Source organism: Triturus cristatus, chromosome 3_2 (genome assembly GCF_964204655.1).
Source record: "Triturus cristatus chromosome 3_2, aTriCri1.1, whole genome shotgun sequence".
Lineage (NCBI taxonomy): Eukaryota > Metazoa > Chordata > Amphibia > Caudata > Salamandridae > Triturus > Triturus cristatus.
The window spans coordinates 1,082,041,650-1,082,063,266 of NC_140584.1; the positions used below are offsets into that span (position 1 = coordinate 1,082,041,650).

Sequence of the window (21,617 nt, forward strand, 5' to 3'; positions counted from 1 at the left end):
ATTGACATCACGTAAAATCAAAATTAGAATCCAAGAACATCCGAGCACGTTGAAAGCTGAAAACACGTTTAGTGGGTCACTTTCAGGAGCAGAAACACAATTATAAAGACATCAGATGGGTTGTACTGAAGAGTGGTGGGGGACACGTACAATATTGAGAGCAGACGCGCCACTAAGGAGGCACGCTGGATTTATTAGGAGCGGGTGGATCAACAAGGTCTGAATAATGTTATTGAATGAAACAAGGTGGGGACATAAATCAAGGGGCATAGTATACCCTAGGTGTGAGTAACTGCACTAGTTAGCATTGTTAAAACAGCATGATACATGCACTAACTGCGTTATTACTCTCTTCCTTTGTGTGAAACAATAGTGGAGTCAACCTTGGACTGTCGTTGTCGACACTGTGCAGAATAGCACACTTGAAATAGAATATACCCTGTGAAAACTAAGAGGGTGCCTTCTAGGATGGAGAAATTGGAAAACAGTAAGTAGATACAGATTGTAAACTAGTTGGGAAGTCACTGATAGAATCGATCCCAAGCTGTCCTTATAGTTCAGGTTCACGGACATCCGACCACTAAGGAAGAAATATACACATACTCACCCCTTGATTAGTAGCTTAGTTTATAAACACACACATCAATATGCTACCCATTCAAAGATGGCGCCTACGGAAAGGGTCATGTGACCGAGAAATACCGGAAAAGGGTGGGCGTGTACTCAGGTTTGCACCCGATACAATACATTTAAATAGACGCACAGGAAATAGAACTGGTGTGCGTGGAGTTTGATGCCAGATGCCAGAAAAGTATCGGTAAGCGGGAAACAGATTAGATACACGGCGGTTGGTGAAAGTAAGGGCAGGGTTCGGTTGAGGGGAGCGGGGACGAATGCTATGACTTTCAGACATGCGGATGGCGCTTTTGGGAAATGACCTGTTTAGATAAAGCAGGCAAATACATATAGTTGATCTTTATAGTCTTGTTTGAGATGTTAGCACTGGACATATGTCAAGGCGGGCTGGGGAGTAAATCCCATTTCGCTTTGATGAATGTGAAGGTGGGAAAACTTTACCAACACTCCACCAATAACAAAGGTTATTCTCTCAACAGGTTGACAGATAGCAACCGTAGGAATACGTGTGGGTGGTGTGGATGTGTACACATCCCCAGGAAAGGGGGTTGCCGGTATGTACGGTGGGGCAACCACCTGGAAATATTCCATATGTGTGAGCATTAAATTCAAAACATAAACACGCGTTGCGTGTAGTGGTTTTAAATCGTGTGCTGTGCCTAACTCTGTTTTACGTGTTGTCTGTGTCAATTTTTTCCAGATATATTACTGAACTGACAGTGTGGCGAGGACTGACCCCTAGCCCTGAAGAAATTGCCGGAAATTTGAAAAAGGGAATGAAACATGTTGGCTTTACATAAAACTGATGGAGTACGACAGTAGGTCTTGGCTTTAAATTGAGGAGACGCACGGCAGTGATTAAATATTGATGGTTTTGCCAGTGGTCATTTAGCTCGTTTTTAGTTTGTAGAAGCAAAAAACAGTGGTATTTTTGCTTCGATACTAGGGGGTCAGAATTGGGTTGCATGCGGAAGTCTTTCCAAGTGCGTGTTTTACCTTTTTCACACTTTCAAATTATTTGTGCACTTTTTCACACCATTTCTTTATGGTTTTGGAGGTTGCCAATGAGTAGCAACGGAGCACACTGGTGAGAACATACCAGCAGCTCCCATGGTGGTGTTTCCGTGAGGTACCTTCAAAACTCTCACACATTTGTTCTTTGTTGTGATATGCACATTGACTTTTGTTGTAAATATACATATGTTTGGTTGTATACTGGGGAATGACACTAAACAACTTTTAAACTAGGGATAGGAGCACCTAGATTGGACAGCATTATACAAGCTGGTACTAAAATATTAGAGCCAAGATAGGTCTTTGGGTATGCTCACGAAGATTGTCTCATATTATAGCAGGTCATTTTTTGTGATTGTATATTTTGAGTGGAGGGCGCCCAGTTCTCGATCCCTCTTAAGCTCCTTTTTGTGCATGACAGTACACATCTGGACCTGTGGAAGACTCAGAAGGCCTGCTGTGCTGCTCTGCAAGAAGGACTAGTACTCTGTTGCCCTGCTGCCCAACACCTACCACACCCACTCTTGCACATCACAAAAGCCTTCCTCTCTACAATCACGAAGGGTTTCACAATAGTCTTTTGTGCCCCCAGACAAGCTGGGACCAGTCCAGGAGGAAGGAAATTCCAGACACCTTTCGGGGTGGAAAACTCTAGATGCTTCTCCCACTTCAAAGCTGGCACCAAGTATAAATATTGGACCCGGAGACCCAACTATTCTGTACATTTCTGGACCTGTGGAAGACTCATAAGAAGGACTGCTGTGCTACTCAGCTGTAAGGAGAACTGCCCGGCTATGCTGCATGAGTGAGAAGGACTGGACCTGCATCTTGCACCTAGGGCTCACCAGAGCAACTCCAAGGGCTAGTTAGCCAGCCTCATGATTAGGGCTTCAGGCATAGAAAAGGCTCCAACCATCTTGAACCCTGTACCAGGAATCTGCCTGCTGCAAGTCCTAACATTTCCCAGGGGGACTTAGTTGGTCCCTGGATCTTGCTGGCGCTCCAGTGCAGTCGGCCTGCCCTTGTGACTTTGACAAGGTCCGACACAACCAGATAACCACAGCTGGTGCTTTGAGCTTTAAAACACTGTTTTTACATCTTTAAAACTGCATATGTCTGGTTCTACTAACTCGATTTTTGTTGTTTTGGTGTCAAATACATTTATTGAATTCTACCATAGTTTTCTAAATTGATGTGGGATTTTTCTTGTGCTGGGTTTTCACTGTATTATTGTTTGTGTGGTGCATAAACATTTTACACATTGAGTCCAAGTTAAGCCGGATTGCTTTAGTGCCAAGCTACTACAGGGTTAAGCATAGGTTAATTTGAGGTTTGCTTGCTTTTCACCCCCCTCTATCAGTAACTCAGTTTGCTACAGCGCAATACAGTGTTTTCATGCACATCCCTCTCGGCACCACTTTAAATGCGTCCCGCTCCACGGCTTCATCTACAGCCACCTCATTGTTCATAAAGTAGGTTGTCTCCACGGAAGGGTGACCATAAACAGGTTGCGATCTGCTAACGTGTGTCCCAGATACCCAGTAAACGGGAACTTTTAAACCATGTTCATGCTGCAGAACACCATGTCTATTCTGGTGTGTAATGCAAGTAGTGCACAGTAGTGAGAGTAATCCCTCGTAGCAGAGTGTTGAGATCTCCAGATGGTCACCACCTACAGATTATTAACTCATTGTTGTAAGTGTCTGGGTTTTGTGAAAGACAGAGCCCCAGTGATCAGCGGTGTCAACCTGTCCCACACCAGTTCTGGGATGCAATTAAAATCCATGCACAACACAGTCTGTGAAAGAGTGGAACTTAGGAGTACCACTGACAGGCAAGAAACAGAGGGTACCCAATGTTCGGCACATAGTGCCACCAACGTTAAGGGGTCACCATAGAGTACGCCCTCCAAAAACCACATACCAGTTCTCTGGGACTATCCTTGAATGCATCACAGTGTATGCAAGTCTTAGGGCCTCCCATATCAAAATGCCCCATGTCTATCACAGTTTGAGGAACCATATACTGCTCCCCGCCATCTCTTCCAAACTTTAATTAACTTTCTACTTGTCATATGCATCTCCTGGAGGCATGCAAAAAGTACATGACACAGTTTCAGGTGTGTGTGGATTCTGTATCTTTTTTGCAAAATTAACCATGTCCCTCATATTCCATATAGGCACTATGTATTCTTATGTGGTCATGTCGCGGGTGGGACTGTCAGTTGGTCTTCCCGCATGAGCCACAATGCAGGTTCATAGTGTGAACTATCTGGGGCACAGTGGGTGTAGTATTAGAAGCAATGCAGTGGATGGGGCAAATGTACATGCATATCAAACAAACAACTTGAACAAGTCCCAACAACCCCACACCTCAGACCATGGTGTCAGCCAGCCACAGTCAACTATTGCCCATGATGATTTGTCACACCATTAAGAATCAATCTGAGTCATGGAGGGTACTTGATTTTACATCGGTTATTTGTTCTAATAGTCCTACCAGCCATCATGTGCTACCCTCACCTGTCAGGTCACAGTGTTCGGGTACTCGTGCTATAATAGCACAATGATGTACTCACAATGTGCTTGCATTACAAGCGTATCAAAAGCATACCACAGGTGTTATAGTCACACAGGCAGGTCAACATTCATCTGGGTGATACGCCCCCCCCCCCACCCACAGCAGCTCTTTGGTCATGCGACTCCAGTATTTCCAAGTAAGAGGCGCGGGGGTCAGTCCACGGAGTTCCTGCTTTTCTAATCTCGGATACCACCTGCACTCTCTATTTGCAGCTTGTTCCTCTGTGGGTTTGCCATGGAATTTCCTGTTGGAGCAACGTCTGTTCCTCTGCATCCTCTATCCTTCGCCTGAGTTTGCGTACAACTGAAGGGTCGCCTCCCCCCTCGTTTCTAACCAGTTCCACACCTCTTTGAGAGAAAAGGGAAGATCAGAGCTTTATCTCTACTCATCACTTTCAATTTTACCGGGTACAATAGTGCAAATTTGATGCTAAGGACTGGAGGCGAAGTCGCGGTTTCACTGTATAATAGGATTCACACTGTCTGCCTTTGTACATTTACTGTGTAGTCTAGGAATATTGTGAATGTGATGTTTTCCACTGTCCATGGGCACTTGGCTCTGGCGGTTTGCAGTAAATTGTCCCGGTCTCCCAAGTTGAATCATCTAGCCACTACCAGTCTCGAGGGTGCTCCCAGCTGGGGTGGATTTCCAGGTGCCCTATGTGCACATTCTACTGAATAAAGGCCGAAGTCTTGCCTCCCAACACTGTGTCAGTTAATCAGTTCTCCAAGTATACAACCATGCTTGTGTCTTCCATCCTCTCCTGTTGTCCCACTACTCTAATGTTATTCCATTTGGAGCAGCCCTCAGCCTCATCTACCCAGGACCGCAGCATGCGGACTTGTTCCTCTAGCGCCTTGATCTACATTTGTGTTGCCTTCAACTTTCAGTGTGTCTAACTTGGGCTCCAGGGAGGTTTTTAAACTGCTCACCACTGTCAGGAGTTCTTTGTCAGTGTGGGGTTGTAGCATCCGCTCTACAGAAGGAGACATGAACATTGGGGCCAGGTCAGCCAGTAACCGTGCGGTAGGTGCAACTCCATCCCCAAACTGGCTTCCTCCGTTTTTTTTTTTTTAATATGTGTGAGAGGAGCGCTTATAGAACACACAGTGGAGTAGGGTCCGCCGACAGGTCAGCAAATTACAGTAGAAGATCTTCGGACTAGTTAATGGGTTATTCTTCTTAGGCCCTCATTGGGAGGTTCACAGGTATTGCTATCTAAACCCACCAGACGGGACACCAGTCCCCCGCAGAGCCATCAGCGTTCCAGGTGCCGCTTGTTGTGGTCAGATGTTTATGACTCCGGGCCGGTGCTCTTCCCTATTTAGGGGAAACACGCACTTTAGTTGTGCTAGCCAGCATTAGCGTCCAGAGAAGCTCCCTCATCCTCCGAGGCCCAGGCATTGTGCAAACTTGCATGGAAGGGTTTGACTATTCCATGAGGCTTCCCGCTTCCCCCTTCCCACGGCTGCTCTGTAATCTGTCAAGTAGTCTCAGCCGCAAAAGGGGGCCACCTACTGCGTTGTATATTGCTGCGCTGCCTGCTGGAAATGCTTAGGGTCCTTTGTCATAATGTGCATGCTGACAGCAGCTGGCACCCTGCCTTGCAGGCCGCTCCCGCTGATACATGTCCGCTTTCTCCGCTCCATCGTTTGATGCCCCACAATGCCACCAGCACCCACAGTGGGCCTCAACTCGCATGTTTGCTGAACTGGGAAGGACACACCTACACAGGTGCGCACACCACCCCTCTTACGGTCCACCTCTCGAGCAGAGAAGAGGGCGTGGATGGTGTTCTGCTCAGTTTCTCATCAGGAGATCTCACGGTCCCTCCTGGGCTGCAAGCCACGGGCCGCTCCGCACCGGCTGAAAACTCTCCTTCAGCAGCAAAGTGCCCACCAGTTAGGTTCCCTGGGCGGACTGTCGGTAGTCCCCCCTCCCCCTCCCCTCCCTCCTCCAAGAACTTTAACGTGAGGAGTAGCAAACTGGTGAACTAGGATCATTACTGGCAGTGGGACTGAGCTAGCATTTATGCGACTAGTCTGATTGCCATCTTGCACAAGCATCCCTGGTCGTGTTAGCTGGTTTCCAAACAATCACTGACAGAATCTAAATAAAGCTATTCACAAGCACAATGCAAAACAAATCTGTATCTTAAAGAGGCGGAACGCAATGTAATGTGATGTATGCCTTTGATCATTCATTCAAAAGGTCCTTTCTGTTGTGAAAATAAAGACAACACCTGAGGGGTATAGAGGAGCCAGGATTGCTGCCACCTAGTACCTCTTAACATTCAATCTGTGGAAGTCATCAATTCAAGGCTGTGATGACAACCTCTCCAATAGCTCAGTACATAAGACTTTGCTGTTTAAGATAGGAAAGAGGAACACAGTAACAGGCTACACCCAAGATGTAAAAACACATGCTGAAAAAAAATACAAAACGAATGATGAATGCTACGACCAGTACGGTCTGCATATCAAGCTTCAAAAGCTTTTTTTGCAAATATGAAATATAGCAATGTAGGTTTACCATGGCTGCATGGTCAGTATGAATGTTAAACTCTCTTGATCACACTTTATATACAATTAGAACGACACTGTAACCTGGTAGGAGCTGTACTTCTACCCTCAACCACTCCTCCATCCCGAAGGATGTAACCCTACCTATGCATCAGAGATTGTCATTTATACAAAACAAATAGGGTCCAGTTACTAAGCGATTTTCCATGTGCTTGTTAAGTCAAATGGTGGTGCAGCTATACAATTAATGAAGCACGGCTTATGAGGCATGTACGGCCCTCAGCCCCAACTTTTGGACTCCCTAATCTTGCTTTGCGTACCTCTGTAGATTCATTGTCAGAATCCTGTCCTTGGTCATGATGAGATGTTTCTGTATGAATCTTTTTGGATTTGCATTCGCCTTTTTTACACTTGCCGCCACAGGTCTTCTTCTCTCCTTCCATAATTGCCTTCAATCTAACGAGGAATTCCGCCTTCCAGGAATGGAAATCTGCCTCGATGCTGCCATGCTTGCTTTTCACGACATTACAGTCGCCTTCGGACCGTGTCATAATGCGACTCGCGCTGAGCATCCACAGCCACTTGTCAATGTTTTTTCCAACCTAAATGAAATGGAGAATGCTTAGAAGCAAACACTTAAAGACATTAGCAAACACCTAAGTGCTCAAGTATGTCACAATCCGCTGATTTAGCACTGTGCTGATTTCCTCATCTTGGTTAAATCAGGGATCAGGAGCTTGAAAAGCTGAACAACTTTAACATTTAGGATTTCAAACAGATCACATTTGCTCATTCATTAATGAGTAAAGACTTCCACCCAAAGCCTGCACATAAAACGGCGAGTCACAGCAGAAAATTAGACTCCGCCTACAAGCAGCAGTAAAACATTTTAAAAGGTATTCTTAGCTTACGGGTACGGGTTTCCTATTTACCTTATATAGGGGATTCCTTATCTGACCCAGATATGTGTATTAGACCATCATAAAATCGGTCAAACAAACTTAAAGTTCCTGAAACTGAATGGGTCTCTAAGAAGTTTCAAACTTTATGTCACGGATAGTAATTTAACAGTGTTCTGTCTGCATCATTAAAAGGTTTATAGTCATTAGCCTTTAATTTAATGAAAACAAACTTTCCAATTACCAACATCAAATAGGACAGATTATTCATAGCAGCGCGTTCAACTTCTCAAGGTCCAGGACCATGCATGAGAAGCCCCTCGTCCATTGTAAGAAGCTCTACTTAAACACAACCAGTTCAAATACAATCTGGGTTTAAGAGGATTCTGGTATTTGTAGCCCTGAGTATATCCCATTATTAAATCCATACTACAAGGACCAGAATGGAGTGAAAAATCTGGGGTGGTTAAACTACTTTTGCAGAGTGTTAAAATTTCATCTTAAAATATCGCTCAATATGGTCACTCTGAAGTGGATTACACAAAAATGTGTATGAAATTAGTGATGCCAATAGAAATTTGGCATTGCAATAGTAAGGTGGTATGTTTCCGATTTAGTGACACCCATAGTGAAAACCACGGCATTAGCAGGGGTTAAAAAAAATATACGAAGGAGGTTACAGTCTCTTCTGCTGCCTATGCATTGTACAAGCACAAGTGTAAACTGCATACTTTCCAGTAATGCTCCAAATGGGGATGTCTTGACTGTTGATCACAATAGGACCATACACACTCCCAAGAATTCTCCTGCCCCAGTATGTTCCAGTTTCATTTCGCACATGTGTCTTAACCCATTGTAAGACAGACACACTCTAGATTTCTAGAAAATAACATTTCGCTAGCACCATGCTAAAGACCCGCCCTTCAATTGGGATACTCATGCTTGGGTTGCCCTCGCAGACAGCAGTCACAGAATGGTTTGCCCAGATCAAGGGATGGGGCGGAGCACAGAAAAGAAAAGCACTAATATTATGGACAATCTTTGCACCAACGTGAGCCTTAACGAAGGACTAGACCGTCAAGCACACCTTTAATAATACAGGAAGCCTGATTTAGAAGGGATGAATTGCTTCCACCCAGAACACAAATCCACAGAGGAATCCATTTTTCTTATAATTAGCAAACACTTTAGCTTAGTGCAGAAGGATGGTAACCCTAAACTCCTCTACATGGCGCACTCCAAAATCAATCCATACGAAATATGGTTACATTGATTGGAAACTCATAGGTAGGCAATGTCAGTGAACAAGTCAAATATTGTCAAAAGGCGCTTTGGGGAAGTGTATACTTTTTCCCTGTTGTGCAACCAACCACTCGGCTCTTTTAGTCATAAAAAAAAATAGCTTAAGAAGGACAAATAAATGCATTATAGCCTTTTTCTTTGGAAAAAGCTTCCAGAACCCTGCTGATAAAATCAAGTTTCACAAATCTTCCTTTTAAACTTTTTTTTAAATTTAAAATATTAAATTAATAATCCTCTGCATGTATTTACTACTCCTTATTAACCCTTACCTGTGGCTATGCCTACACATTGTTTCAATAGGTTGCTAACATGTAATCTATGCCTGTTTTTTCCTCTAGCTCTGCAAGTCCCATCTTAAACCTCAATGACGTGCGAGATCTAGAACACAACGTGGATGTGGTGGAAGCAGGCCATTCCATGCGTCACTTGTGCAACATGACAACCTTTCACTGTACTCCCCTCTGAAACTAACTCTGGAAGGAACAGTTACCTGCATCCTGGTACCAAACTGGAATTTCTATGGGAGATTTCATCACATGCAACACAAGGTGAATGGGACAGAATGGTGGGGACAGTGTTTACTAAGATAAAAATAGGGTAAATGGTAATAAAGCTCACCGTATTGTAGTGGTTGGCATAGAGCGAGTTTCCAAGGCCAAACACAGCATATCTCATGCCTTTCAGGTAGGTTTTGCCAAACCGGAAGTCATTGGATGCCTCTTGTAACCATTTGCAGAACCATTGGGCATTCTCGGTTGGCTGTCCATCAGTGTAAGTGGCAACCAGAAACACGCACACATTCTTACTAAAAGCCTGGCAAAGAAAAGATAAAAGCTTTCAGTACTTGAAAATGAACTGAGGGCACAACAGTAATGGCACCTTCAATCTGGAACAATAATGGGCTTGCAAATGTTAATTACTACAAAGAAAACGTGCTGAGAACATGTGTAAATTAAATAATGCCTGGTAATCATATTGAAGCATTTGTACATCATGGTGGCAGGTTCAAAATACACAGAAAAGCTAGTTTAATGGAGTTCCAAAAACATGCACTGCATGCGTGAAAGTAAAGTTAATATTAGGAGTGGGCAGAACTCGGAGTTTCACATGAAGTTACATAAAAACTCTGCGGAATTACGGGAGTGTGCGGAATTCAGCACATCATGCTGCTTATGCTGATTGACACTGGATGCTTATTCCGCACTGTAAAATCAGAAAGGCACCATGCGGCACGCTAGAGGTCGATCTTTCATTCTGCCGATCACGTCGTTTTTCTACTTGAGCGCCAGCTTTCTCAACGCGAACGGTCTTGACCGCCCAAGTTAAGAAAATCATGCACGGTGGTGTTCTAGAGCCCAAAATTCTCACTCGCACTATCCAACTTAACGTTGGCGATCTGCATGTGCAAAAAGAAAACCGCCATGCGGCTGTTGGAGGAGTTATGCTGGAACTCCACATAACAAACGTAACGCGGAGTGGGCAAAACTCTGCAAACTCCACCGGCGGAGCAAAGTTTATCACCCACCCCCAGTGAAAAATCCTTTTTAGGTCTGACTTGATAGCACAACGGGTCTCCATACCTATTGTTACCAAAGCCTTAAAATATACATAGATTTGCGTTTGGCTCCACTCATAGGAGCATTTATCCCCTTAGAATATTGGCGGTTTCGTGCACCCTTCCACATTGTATGTAGTGCTTGCATTGCAATGCATGAAGGACTATTTTAAAACTCAAAAGTATACTAAATCAACACCCATTAAATTCTTTACCTTTGCTTTCTTACTGAAAACACTTCTTTTTAAAGTGACGGTGGCACGGTGATAGAATTACTTGTTTGTGGAAGGCCGACTTATGGTGAATGTCCGCACCTGCTCCCGCCTGTCAGCATCCTCAATGAACTTTTGCTTTTCTGATCTCCAAATGGCAAGACCATCTGCTCCGCTCTTTGGTTCGCCAAAGGTCCCCAGTGGGCTTCAAGTAATTTATCTGCTGGTCCTACATAGCTTTTATTGCCACGATTTAGCTAACAGTATATTTGGTACTTTTTACGAATGAGGGGCATCACTCTTGCTATAACGCCCTCCCCTCTTTTTTCATGGGACAGCTAGCAATGCATATATCATGACAGGACATCGAGTCTCTACTTTTGTGCAAAGGAATCCTGCACAACAATTTGATTAATGTATGTGCTATTTTTTTCCTCATGTTTGACTCAGTATGCTCTTCACCCTTGGGGTCAGGGTATTACCTTTTTAATCGCAGTTTCTCCACTAAACAAGTAGGCTCTGTATTGGATAGGTTTTACAAGTATAATATTTCTCCTTTGTTAGAAGACACCGTCCTAACTGTCCTCTTGTCCTGACAAAACTACCACATTGCACTGCAATGAAACAAGCTGACATGTCAAAATAAACTTAACATGTCCATATGTTCTTCTAGTATGTACAAAGGTGGCCTATTAAAGATTCAAAACTCAATCGGATACATTTTTGGTTAGCTTATGAGATTTACACTACTCCTGAATTGGAGGATTGCTAGCACCTTTAGTAACTAGGGATCGTCCAACCCACTGCTTACCACAATCAGTCTGGCGAGAGATATCAGCAGGATTCCTTCTCACCCCACGAGTGTAATGGTTTGCGGGTTTCAATAAATGATACTTTGGGTTGTCTACATGTTTGCCACATCCTATTAACACTTGGGAGCCTGACACTAATTATGAGAAGCCTAAAACGCACTCGATCTTCCCGTGTCCCCATATGGTAGCTCCGGTGAATTGTGTAGGAAAAAGGATTATTTGGGATTGACAAGTGCCTACCTCAAAGGGTAAGGTCACCATGTGCTAGAGGTCTCACAAAATAAAGAAAATAAACCTGTGCTCAATCTGTGGTAACAGAACACGTTTTCAGGTTTTAATCAGTGGAAATGTGTCAAGTTTTTAAGCAGTCCATACACAGTTGAAAAAGTGACACAAAGTACTATAAAATTCGGCAAACCATTTTAAAATATTAAGATTTAAGAGTAAAATAATGCCAAAACGACAAAAATCCAATCAGGGAAATTGGTTGTATGAATTCTAGCGATTACGGTCAAAGGAGTGCAAAAGCACAAAGCACCAATGATAATCTAGGGAAGTGGAGGACCACGACAAAAGTGCAATTTGAGGCAGACCATGATGGAACTCTGGTCAGATATAACAATTGGATTAGCCCAGGTGAAAGTTTGGAAGTCGAAAAGGTTTAACGCAGAAAGGTACTTTGTCACTTGCTGAAAAGAAAAATCCTCCATGAGCTGGCCACTGCAAAAAATAGGTCAGTGCTGCTGTGGAACCCATGGCCAGATACTTGAAATCGGTTGGCCCAACCAGAGCTTTAGAGCTTTCTTGCTGAAAATGTCCAAAGTCCTGGCACAGAATGGGGTGTCTGAGTTCTCAGCATCTCCGAAAAATGAGACTGGGATGAAAGCTGAAATTCAATCCGATGCAGTGGAGCTGAGGGTCAGATCCTTTTTCCCCTCACAGCCCCCCTTAAACATCTAGGAGGAAAACTTTTTTATAGTTTTGAAATTTTCTTCTGGTGGCCAAACAACAACAGGAGTATACTTCTAAGGCCCCTAGGACCTGCAGTGAAGAAGAGGGGACTGCCATACTCTCATGGGGTCAGGAAAGGAGCAGCAACAAATTTTAGTTAAGCTCCTGTTGCCGTGCAGCCATTTCCTGGAAAAGGTCTCTTACTTGTTGTGTCCCTGTAGCTAAATAGGAGATCAGCCAACTGACCTTGGAGTCTACTTCTTTGTTTTGGGTACAAGAGGGAGCAGGTCCAGTCCTTCAGGGTTCCTATCAGGTCACAGACAGAAGGTCCAGTCTTCTTCTGAACTTCTGCAGATCCAGTAAGTGTTCTAAGGGGGTGTTTTGGGGGTGCCACATTTATGTCTGGCATCAGCTAGTGGGTGGACGCGAGTTATGGACCCTCCTTTACCAATGGGGCAAAGGTCTACGTTTTTAAACATCACATAACTTGGGAGACAGCAGCAAAGAGACAAAGCACGGACCAGAAGGGCTACAGAACAATATACTTGCTGTAAACCCTTCAGACTGCGAGAACCACTGCTGAAAGCTATTAGTGGGACTGCCACACAAATTTGACACCATGCTGCCCAAGAGAGACCAAATCCATTCACTAACAACGAGGCCCGGCACCAACCTAACTGACTGCTGCAGAATAAGAGCTCATGACTGCACACTTTGATGTCCTCTGTACAGGAAGCACCCATTTGTTTGCAAGACTATGGGTTGAAACGGATCACAATTTAACCTTTCCTAAATACAAGTATCTGGTGCCTGTGATCCCAGCTCTTGAGGCTGCCATGCTGTTTAGCATGGCGAAGCCTGGCGGTTACAGCTACCGACTTTTGGACCTGGGGAACCAGGCTCAAATTCTGGCCTTGACTTGGGGGGCACTAGAGGGCGCAAAGCAAAATGACCGCTCTTTAGAGCTGCTCTGCCGGCCGATATATAAATCCGACACTTATCCATGCCATCCCGCCCCGCACCCTGCTGAAACTGCCAGTCATGGTACCTGCAGGACCTGCTGACTGGTCGGGCGCTGTGGACCAGAACGTCGCTGCAACAAGGGTTACAGGCTGAGGGGCTCTGGGACGGCCTCTGGCAATGTGGCGAATCATGACGCGCACGGACCAGACGAGTAAGGCAGGCCGCGGCTGGGTCTAGCAGCGGGCTGCGAATGCCAGGGGTGTGTGCTTGGTGCATTGGGCCGGGTGTTTGGTAGGCAATACGACGTGACCTAGGGGGGGTGGTAGCTGCTCTAAGATTGCTCGGCAGGGTGATTGGGGGCCTTGCTTCCTCCAGGTCACCCTCTGTCTGCCTGCGGACACCGGTCTCGTGTAGAGGGTCGGGCAGCGTCCTTTGGCGTTGTGGCCAGCTGCGGGGCCGGTGCGGGCCTGATTCCTTGTTCGCTGGTGGTCGGGCTGTGTCACTGGGTGCCTCCGAGCTCGCCGATTCCCAGTAGTCCGCCTGGCCGGCTGTACCCCTGCGGCGACGGGCCTCCTCACAACTGGAGTCGGCCCCCTTGTGGAACAACATTCAATGAACCTGTTTGGGGCAGAGTCCCTTGCCTTCATGCTGCGGCCACGACTTTCAGTACCGGCGAGCCTACCCCCCCCCCCCCCCCACCCCGCCCTCCCTCTATCGCTTGATGGCCGTTATTCCTGCACCCGGTGTCTGGGGGCGATGTGCGGCCAGGACGCTAACCAGCACCTGTGATTCCCACTGTGGGGGGGGGGGGGGGAGTAAAGAGGATATCAGCCTGCTCCTACCACCCTGGTGCTCAAGGGGACTCTCATGGCACCCTCCATAGTTGTGTGCGTACTGGTGCTACGTTGGGCCTGCTCTTTACCCTCGCCCTGGCCTATAAAAAGTGAAAGCCTCACTGGTGACTTACTGCCCTAGCCCTCTCAGTACTGACAATCCTTCCCTCGCCGGGTGCAGCAATATCCTCGCCTTACAGCATCGCGGGTGTCAGACTGTCTCCTGGGCCATCGGAATCACCTATTTTGAGTCAAGTGCTGCTGCATGGAATGAACTTTGTACTGCGTTGCTGCTATTACAACTTGGGCCTTGCATGCACTCTGGACGGGTTGGCCCGACTGTCACCGTGTTGCTCATCATCGCAGACCTACACCCCATCTTTGCTGTGAGGTAGGCTGTTTTCAGATTGCGGCTCTGAGAGGCCTGTGTAGTGTTGCTACCCCTGTACGCAGGATCACCCTGGTCTGTGTAACAAACATGGGGAAAAGCGAGCGTGGCCAACCATGACTCACTTGCGAGCCCTGAAAAACTGGCAGAGCCACGCAGCATGCAGCATCGGACTCGGAGACTGACCCACCAAATGACCACCTTACCAATATCGATAAAACTTTTTGCTGTACAGGTCAGTTTGCAATCCATCGATGGTAAAATTGATCATCTTAATCTTCGAATGGATCATATGTCGTCTAAACTAGACAAACATGCGCAGTGGTTAGGGGAGGCGGAGACACACGTTTCAGACACTGAGGATGGCTTACAGCTAGTTATGAACAAGGCAGCCTCCATAGAAACGGTCCTGGCTGTCATACAGGCCCGTAATGAAGATTTAAAAGCCAGATCCGGACGCAACAACGTGCGCATTACGGGTCTTCCAGAATCTACGAACACAGGCCACCTAGAGACCTTGGTTGAGAAACTCCTGCAAGACATCTTTGGAGCGGAGCAGCTGTCCCAGGTTCTCATTGTAGCGCGGGCACATCACTCCTTGGCTGCACGTCCTCCTCCGGGCGCCACACCTCGCCCCATAATTGCTTGCCTTTTAAACTATAGAGACCGGGATGCGGTGCTCCGCCTCGCGACGGAGAAAGGTACTATTGTTCATGAAGGAAACACACTTGCCCTTTATCCAGACTTCACCATGCCAGTACAAGAAGCGTGCAGGGAATATCAGCCCGCCAAGAAATTGCTGCTGGCCGCGCACATACCCTATGCCATGCTCTACCCGGCGAGGTTGCGAGTGGAGGACAATGGAAAGTACAAATTCTTCACTTGCCCAAAATCAGCATTGGACTTCACCAAATCTGTCTCCCGCCGGAACCGCTCCCCCAGGCACACAGACCATGATGAAGATACTGAACATGGTGAATTAGCAAGTGGCCTGGGTTGACTCTGTAATAGAACCGCATAGGTTGGAAAAGTGACTGGGATGGGACACGAGTATTATTATTGCCTACCGATTCTTTGATTTCATGTTTTCCTACTATGTATTATCTTGCTCATTGTTGGGGGGATTCCTCTTCTGTGTTCCTATGATATGTGGTTGCGGGGCCTGGGAAGGGCACTGTACGATCGTTCGGCCATCTCCTAACTTCATCGGGAGGGAGTTTGTGCTCTGGCATCCCCCTTCATGGGTGTTCCCCCCTCAAATGGTTCTTTCCCTAGTGCTGCACTTGGGATCTGTTTCTGGGAATTTGGGATGGCTTTGGAGTGTTGGGATTGCTAAAGTGGGTGAGGGGTGCTGGGGGGGGGTGGGAGGGTATTGCTCTGGGGTTTGTTTATGTGGCTACATAATGTTGCTATCCAGCTGGATGATGCCCACACATCCTTGTTCACATATTGGACATAGGTAGATTCCTTTTTCTACATACGTTACTCTTGAAATGCACAGTAATGGTTTGACAATCTCTTGCCTCACATGAAACGTGCGGGGGCTCAATTCGCCCAAATAAATTCGACAAGTGATAGCTCATTTAGAACAGCAAAACACACATGATGGACGGAATGTTGCACATTGGCAAAACATTCACCCCCAGTCACAGATCTGGGTTTAATCCATCGTTATTTTGCTCACCACGCCACCCCAGTTCAGACATGGCCATATGCAAATCAGTCTTGACCCTGTGCCTCATGGGAACAGTCCAGCCCGAACTGCCAAGCCATGTCTTCCCTGGACCGGAATCAAGCATCCTAGGACCGGTTTCGGGGTTTCACCCCTCTTCAGCCAGGATAGCTTGACTCATTTAGAACGCATAGAATTAGCATCGCCCTCCTACAAGAAACTCATCTAACAAAACATACAGACATGTTGGTTGGGACTCCCTGGGTCGGTTACAGTCCATCCTCCTCCTATTCCTCCTATAGCCGGGGGGTTCTCACATTAGTGAAGAAAGGCCTTCCTTTTCCAGCACATCACACCCATGTTGACTCTGCAGGTCGGTATGCCATGGGACGTTGGCAGCCAAGCTGATCACCATTGTGAATTCATATGATCCGAACATAGATGACCCTGGCTTATTAGAGAGCCTCCTCGCGGGACTGAACGACTGGCCAGACGCAGCGATTCTCGGGGGGGGCGATCTGAACACCCACTTGGACACCAGCAAGGACAAGTCTAGTGGTAAAGAGGGGCACTGCCCAGGTGCAGCCCGTGTGATCGGTAGTGGGATAGTGGAATTTGGATTGCTTGATACATGGCGTCAGACATACGGAGACACGTGAGGGCACACACATTTCCACAGTGCATGGCAGCTGGTCTCGTCTTGATTACTGGCTGGTGGGCGAGGCGGTGGCCGGCTGGGTGGTGGGGGTAGAGCATCTGCCACGTACACTCTCAGATCATTGTCCTGTTCGCCTCACTATGAACATCCCTCAACAGGTTCCCCGGGCCTTCAAATGGCGTCTCCGCACTGAAGCACTGCTGGACCCCCTTTATTTGGAAACTATTCGCGAGGCCATTGTCCGATATTTTGCTCAGAACAAGGTGTCTGTTGATAGCGCCGGGGTACTTTGGGAGGGGTTTAAACCTACCATTCGAGGTGACTATCAGTACATCCGCTGGTATTGTAAAGGACTTGAGGGGACAAATAACCAAAGTGGAATCTACACTGTCCAGCCTTGAACGGGACTATGAGCGTGCACCATGCGATGCAACCTTAGCATCCATTAAAGAAGCTATTCTCGAACATGCAAAGCTAGCAGATGAAGAGCTCCGATGCATATCGAAACGTGCTGTGGCTCGCTCGTATGGAGAGGGTGGGAGACCAGGGCATCCCTTGGCCACAAAGATGAGACACCGCATGCATCACGACGTCATTACTAAGATCACAGATGGAGCTGTACAGGACCATTTCAGTATCACAGATATACTGGAACAGTTGAGACAAACATACATGAACCTGTAGAATTTGCGGTGTGATACAGCTGCTGAGGAACTAGATGACTATTTGTCATACGTAGCCATTGCTTGGCTGTCGAATGGACAGAGAGAATATCTCAGTCAGCCTATCACAGTGTATGTGATGTATGACAGTTGTAACTATACGGAATCTGCCCCTTTATTTTGTAAGATATGGCCACGGGGTTTTTGGTTGCGCTGTATTTATTTTCTATTTTGATATTTGACATCATTTTTTTCTATGTAACAGATGTGAACTGTATGAGACTTTATGAAAAGCCACAATAATATATATATATATATATATATTTTTTTAATCTGCCCTTGACTCAACATCCTGTGATTCTAGGCAAAACTCAAACTCCACATGCAGCATGTGGTTCACTTGTAAGGTGCTTTATAAAACTGTAAAGGTAATTAAATAAAAACCTTATTGGATATGTGCTCTTCAGATCTTTAGCACTGAACAGCAGAGGATAGTTACGAGGTGCACTCTGTCAGTGCAACCACTCAAACGTCAGTTCACCAAAACAGGCATAGCGGAATTATCACATGCTGTTTGACCTGTGGTGACATCACAGGAAACCAGTTCCTGTGTTTTAGTGTGTCAAAGGGGAAATTAAAGAAAAATGAAGACAAACCCTTTTCCACCAACCTAGGTGGCATGCTTCATCATCATGGTGTCGCATCCACCAACAGATGTTTAGGGGGCGGATGGGCTCAATGATACTTCAGGAAGTACTTTCTGGCACTCCGTCATGAGGTGAGGGATAAAGGAACAGTGAAAAAAAATCCCTGTTGATAAACCTATAATGTATATTTATACAGGTTTCTCGAGTGAACACAATATCAAGTGGGAATAATTAGGATGACTATTGCTCCATATCCCTATTTTTGTATGAGCCCCCTTGACACACTAAAACATAGGAATCGGGTTTGCCCGATTTAGGTCATTTCTGGGACATACCCTCCAGCCCAAATAGATTGGCGCTTTTTCCATTATATGATTGGAAGGTCGCTATCCTAGGCAGCCCTCTCCACTTTCCCCTCTTTGACTGCTGGTATCCCAGGAAGCAGGACATAACATTCCCAAGCACTGACAGCAGGACAGAAAGTGATCATGGGACCTTTGGCCCTGATGAAATCACAAACAGACATAACAGAAGTTGACCTATACAAGACTTTCAACTGCGCCCCCCCCCCCCCTTCAAATATCACAAGTACTGAACTATTTGATTTACTGGTGATCAATGGAGTGTGGGCCTGTTCTAGGATCCTCATATGGTCTACCTTCCACACATCCCCAGTACTGGCCCCTATGATACAGCAACCAGCACCATATGCTGCCTTCCCCCTCCAAAACAGCGGACTTTGCACGCAAGGCCACACCACCCAGACAACAACCTATGCAAGACAGTCTCACCAGCCACTGCAGGAACATTCCACGTCAATCCAACCGGCATCACGGAGGGTAAAGGGGAGAGGAACGAAAAGCGAATGGACCTCAGCACAAAAAGGTGAATCAGCAGGGCCAAAACCCCACTATTCCCCCCGCCCCCCAAAATAAACATAGGAGCAAACACCAGCACCCCTAACATTGCACTCAACACTGAAATTGTAATCTACAACAATTCGAAATGACACTGTAACAAAGTTCAACAATTTTTTAGTGCTTCTCAGTTCCATACTCAACAGAAAAATCTCATTTGCCCCCTTTTCTAGGTCTGATCATGTGTCCCAAAGACTATGCAAGACTCCTCCATAGCTCCACTTTTGCTGAATGTGGCTCAAGTGGAGAAGTGTGGCTCAATGGTTAGAGCGGCAGACCCTGATGCAGAGGTCTGGCCTGGGGCCAGGGTTCAATTCCCCGCCTCGGCGGGTCTTGGGCTCAAAAATTCCACAGACCTGACAATTCTCGCCTCGGTGCCATTCCAATCATGAAGTCCCACTCTGCAACTCTGGGCAATAGCTTGCTTAATCTCCACAACGGCCCCCACAACGCTAAGGGTGCTTGGCCTCCACCTTGGGGGTGCCCAGGAGTGGATGCCTCACAGGGAAAGCCAGGATGGGTTCCACAGCGGTATTCGTACAAGCGCCTTGAGACCCTTGCGGGTGAGTAGTGCGCTATACAAGTATCAATTTACATTTACATTTACAATTTAATGTCAAGATGGCATGGAAAGGTATGTGTGTCCAGGTGGTGACCCTGGTCCAATCACACTCTCCAACCCCCTTGTAGATACATAATCCTCCTTCTGTGTAACTTGCCCGTCATCTGGCAATCAGGAAGGTCGCAAGAGTGTCACCTGCACCAATATTTCAATTTGTGCAGTAAGGATGTTTGAGCCCTGTGCTTTCTGGTAGGTGTAGTCCCATCCAAATAAAGTTTATATTAGCAGATGGGTTTTGTCATTGCACCTCACTCCTCTTGGACCACTGATATTCCAATACAAATCTACACCAGCGTTGCCTCGGTTTCTTAACCATCTCCGGCTGCCCCTCCCCTATTCAAATGTCTCCGGCAGTGCATAACAATTACCGTTGTACCCTTATTATACCATCACTGGAATTAGCCAGAAGTCAGTGTTCCACTAACCACAAGCACGCCATAGTATACAGCGGTTTCATCTCAATCCAGCACCTAGCTCTTCCAGTGCAGTTCACACATCTGCAGCACTCCTAGTAAGTGTGGGTCCCACACAGCTCTACCAAGGGACCTCAGGAGATCCACCGGTCATACGGATGCTGAGACCAGCAGAAGTAATTGCCACGCCATGTCCAACCTCATTCTAAGCCAGCAACAGAAACCAGATTTTTCTGTTTGTGCACTTCTGGCTCAACAATCCCCTTGATACTGCAGTGCAGGAGGCACCTGGGACTACTGCAGCAGGTAAGCTGCCAACATTGCCAATGTGGGACGTTGGTGAGTCCCGCTCTGAGCGTGAATTCTTAGGCAGGCATGTTTCGCTGGAGTTGAAGAATAGAATTTGGGCTGGTGAATATATCAATATGTTTTCATTGCTAATTTGCTAAAGAGAAAGGGAGGAAGCAAGAAAAAACAAAGATTAAATGCTTCCCAGGGAATGGGCAAGTCAGATGTTGAAATACAGGGTGGAAGAGAACTTACTCAACTGGATCAGAGCCTTTTCCATATTTATGGCAGTCACAGCTGAGCGTTTCCCAAATTTGCAGGCGCAGATGGCTTGCTACCAAAACAGGATAGGTCTGGCCCATGAAAAATTCGCAGGGGGGGGGGGGGGGGGGGGGGTGGATAGAATATATGATAAGTATTTCAGGGTGGCTAAGGCATCCGACCCATCGCTGTCATGGGACCGACACAATAGCATGGTTGGGTCTTTTTGGGGGTGAAGGACATAGTAACACAAAGAGCCAGTCCCCTCAATCCTCTCAGCCTTTTCATTCCTTGCGGTCACAAGGTAACACAAGTTACACCAATATTTCGAATGGCACTGGGGGGAGGAAGGGGACGTGCTGGGATTTTAACAGACAGACTTGCACCAGACCGCAGGGTCAGTGCAGGTTCAAACATGCATGTTCCATTTGTGCCAACCCATCCAACCCCGAATCCAAATGCCTTAAAAAAATCAAAAGATAAAAAGGTAGGAAAAAGCAGGAGTGAATCGGTGACCCCGCTCAAAGCACGGTCTCCCATTGATGTAACGGCATTGATACCATGGCTCAACAAGTATCCCTGCCACCTTACTGCAAGAACTCTATTGGAAGGTTTCAGGGACGCTTTTAGGATACCTGCTCTAAATTATGTGGGATCACCAGAGTGCAAGAACCAACTCTCTGCACGGGCAAATCGAGGTATAGTTTCCACAAAAATTGCCAAGGAACTGCGCCTGGGTAGAGTAGCGGGCCCTTTTGAGTCTGTACCCGTTGAGAATTTTGTCTGCTCCCCGTTGGGGGTAGTAACCAA

General features: G+C 46.5%; 1 protein-coding gene across 3 annotated transcripts in view; it reads right to left on the reverse strand.

Annotated features, from left to right (window-relative positions):
• Window positions 1-21,617, reverse strand: part of LOC146859157 (S-adenosyl-L-methionine-dependent tRNA 4-demethylwyosine synthase TYW1-like) — a 590,982-nt gene that overhangs the window by 423,030 nt on the left and 146,335 nt on the right. For all 3 annotated transcript variants that reach the window (XM_085649816.1, XM_085649818.1, XM_085649817.1), the window contains 2 exons: window positions 9,572-9,766; window positions 7,073-7,354 (listed from right to left, as the gene is read on the reverse strand). In XM_085649816.1, the coding sequence (XP_085505942.1) occupies window positions 7,073-7,354; window positions 9,572-9,766 (477 nt within the window). The remainder of the gene's footprint in view (window positions 1-7,072; window positions 7,355-9,571; window positions 9,767-21,617) is intronic.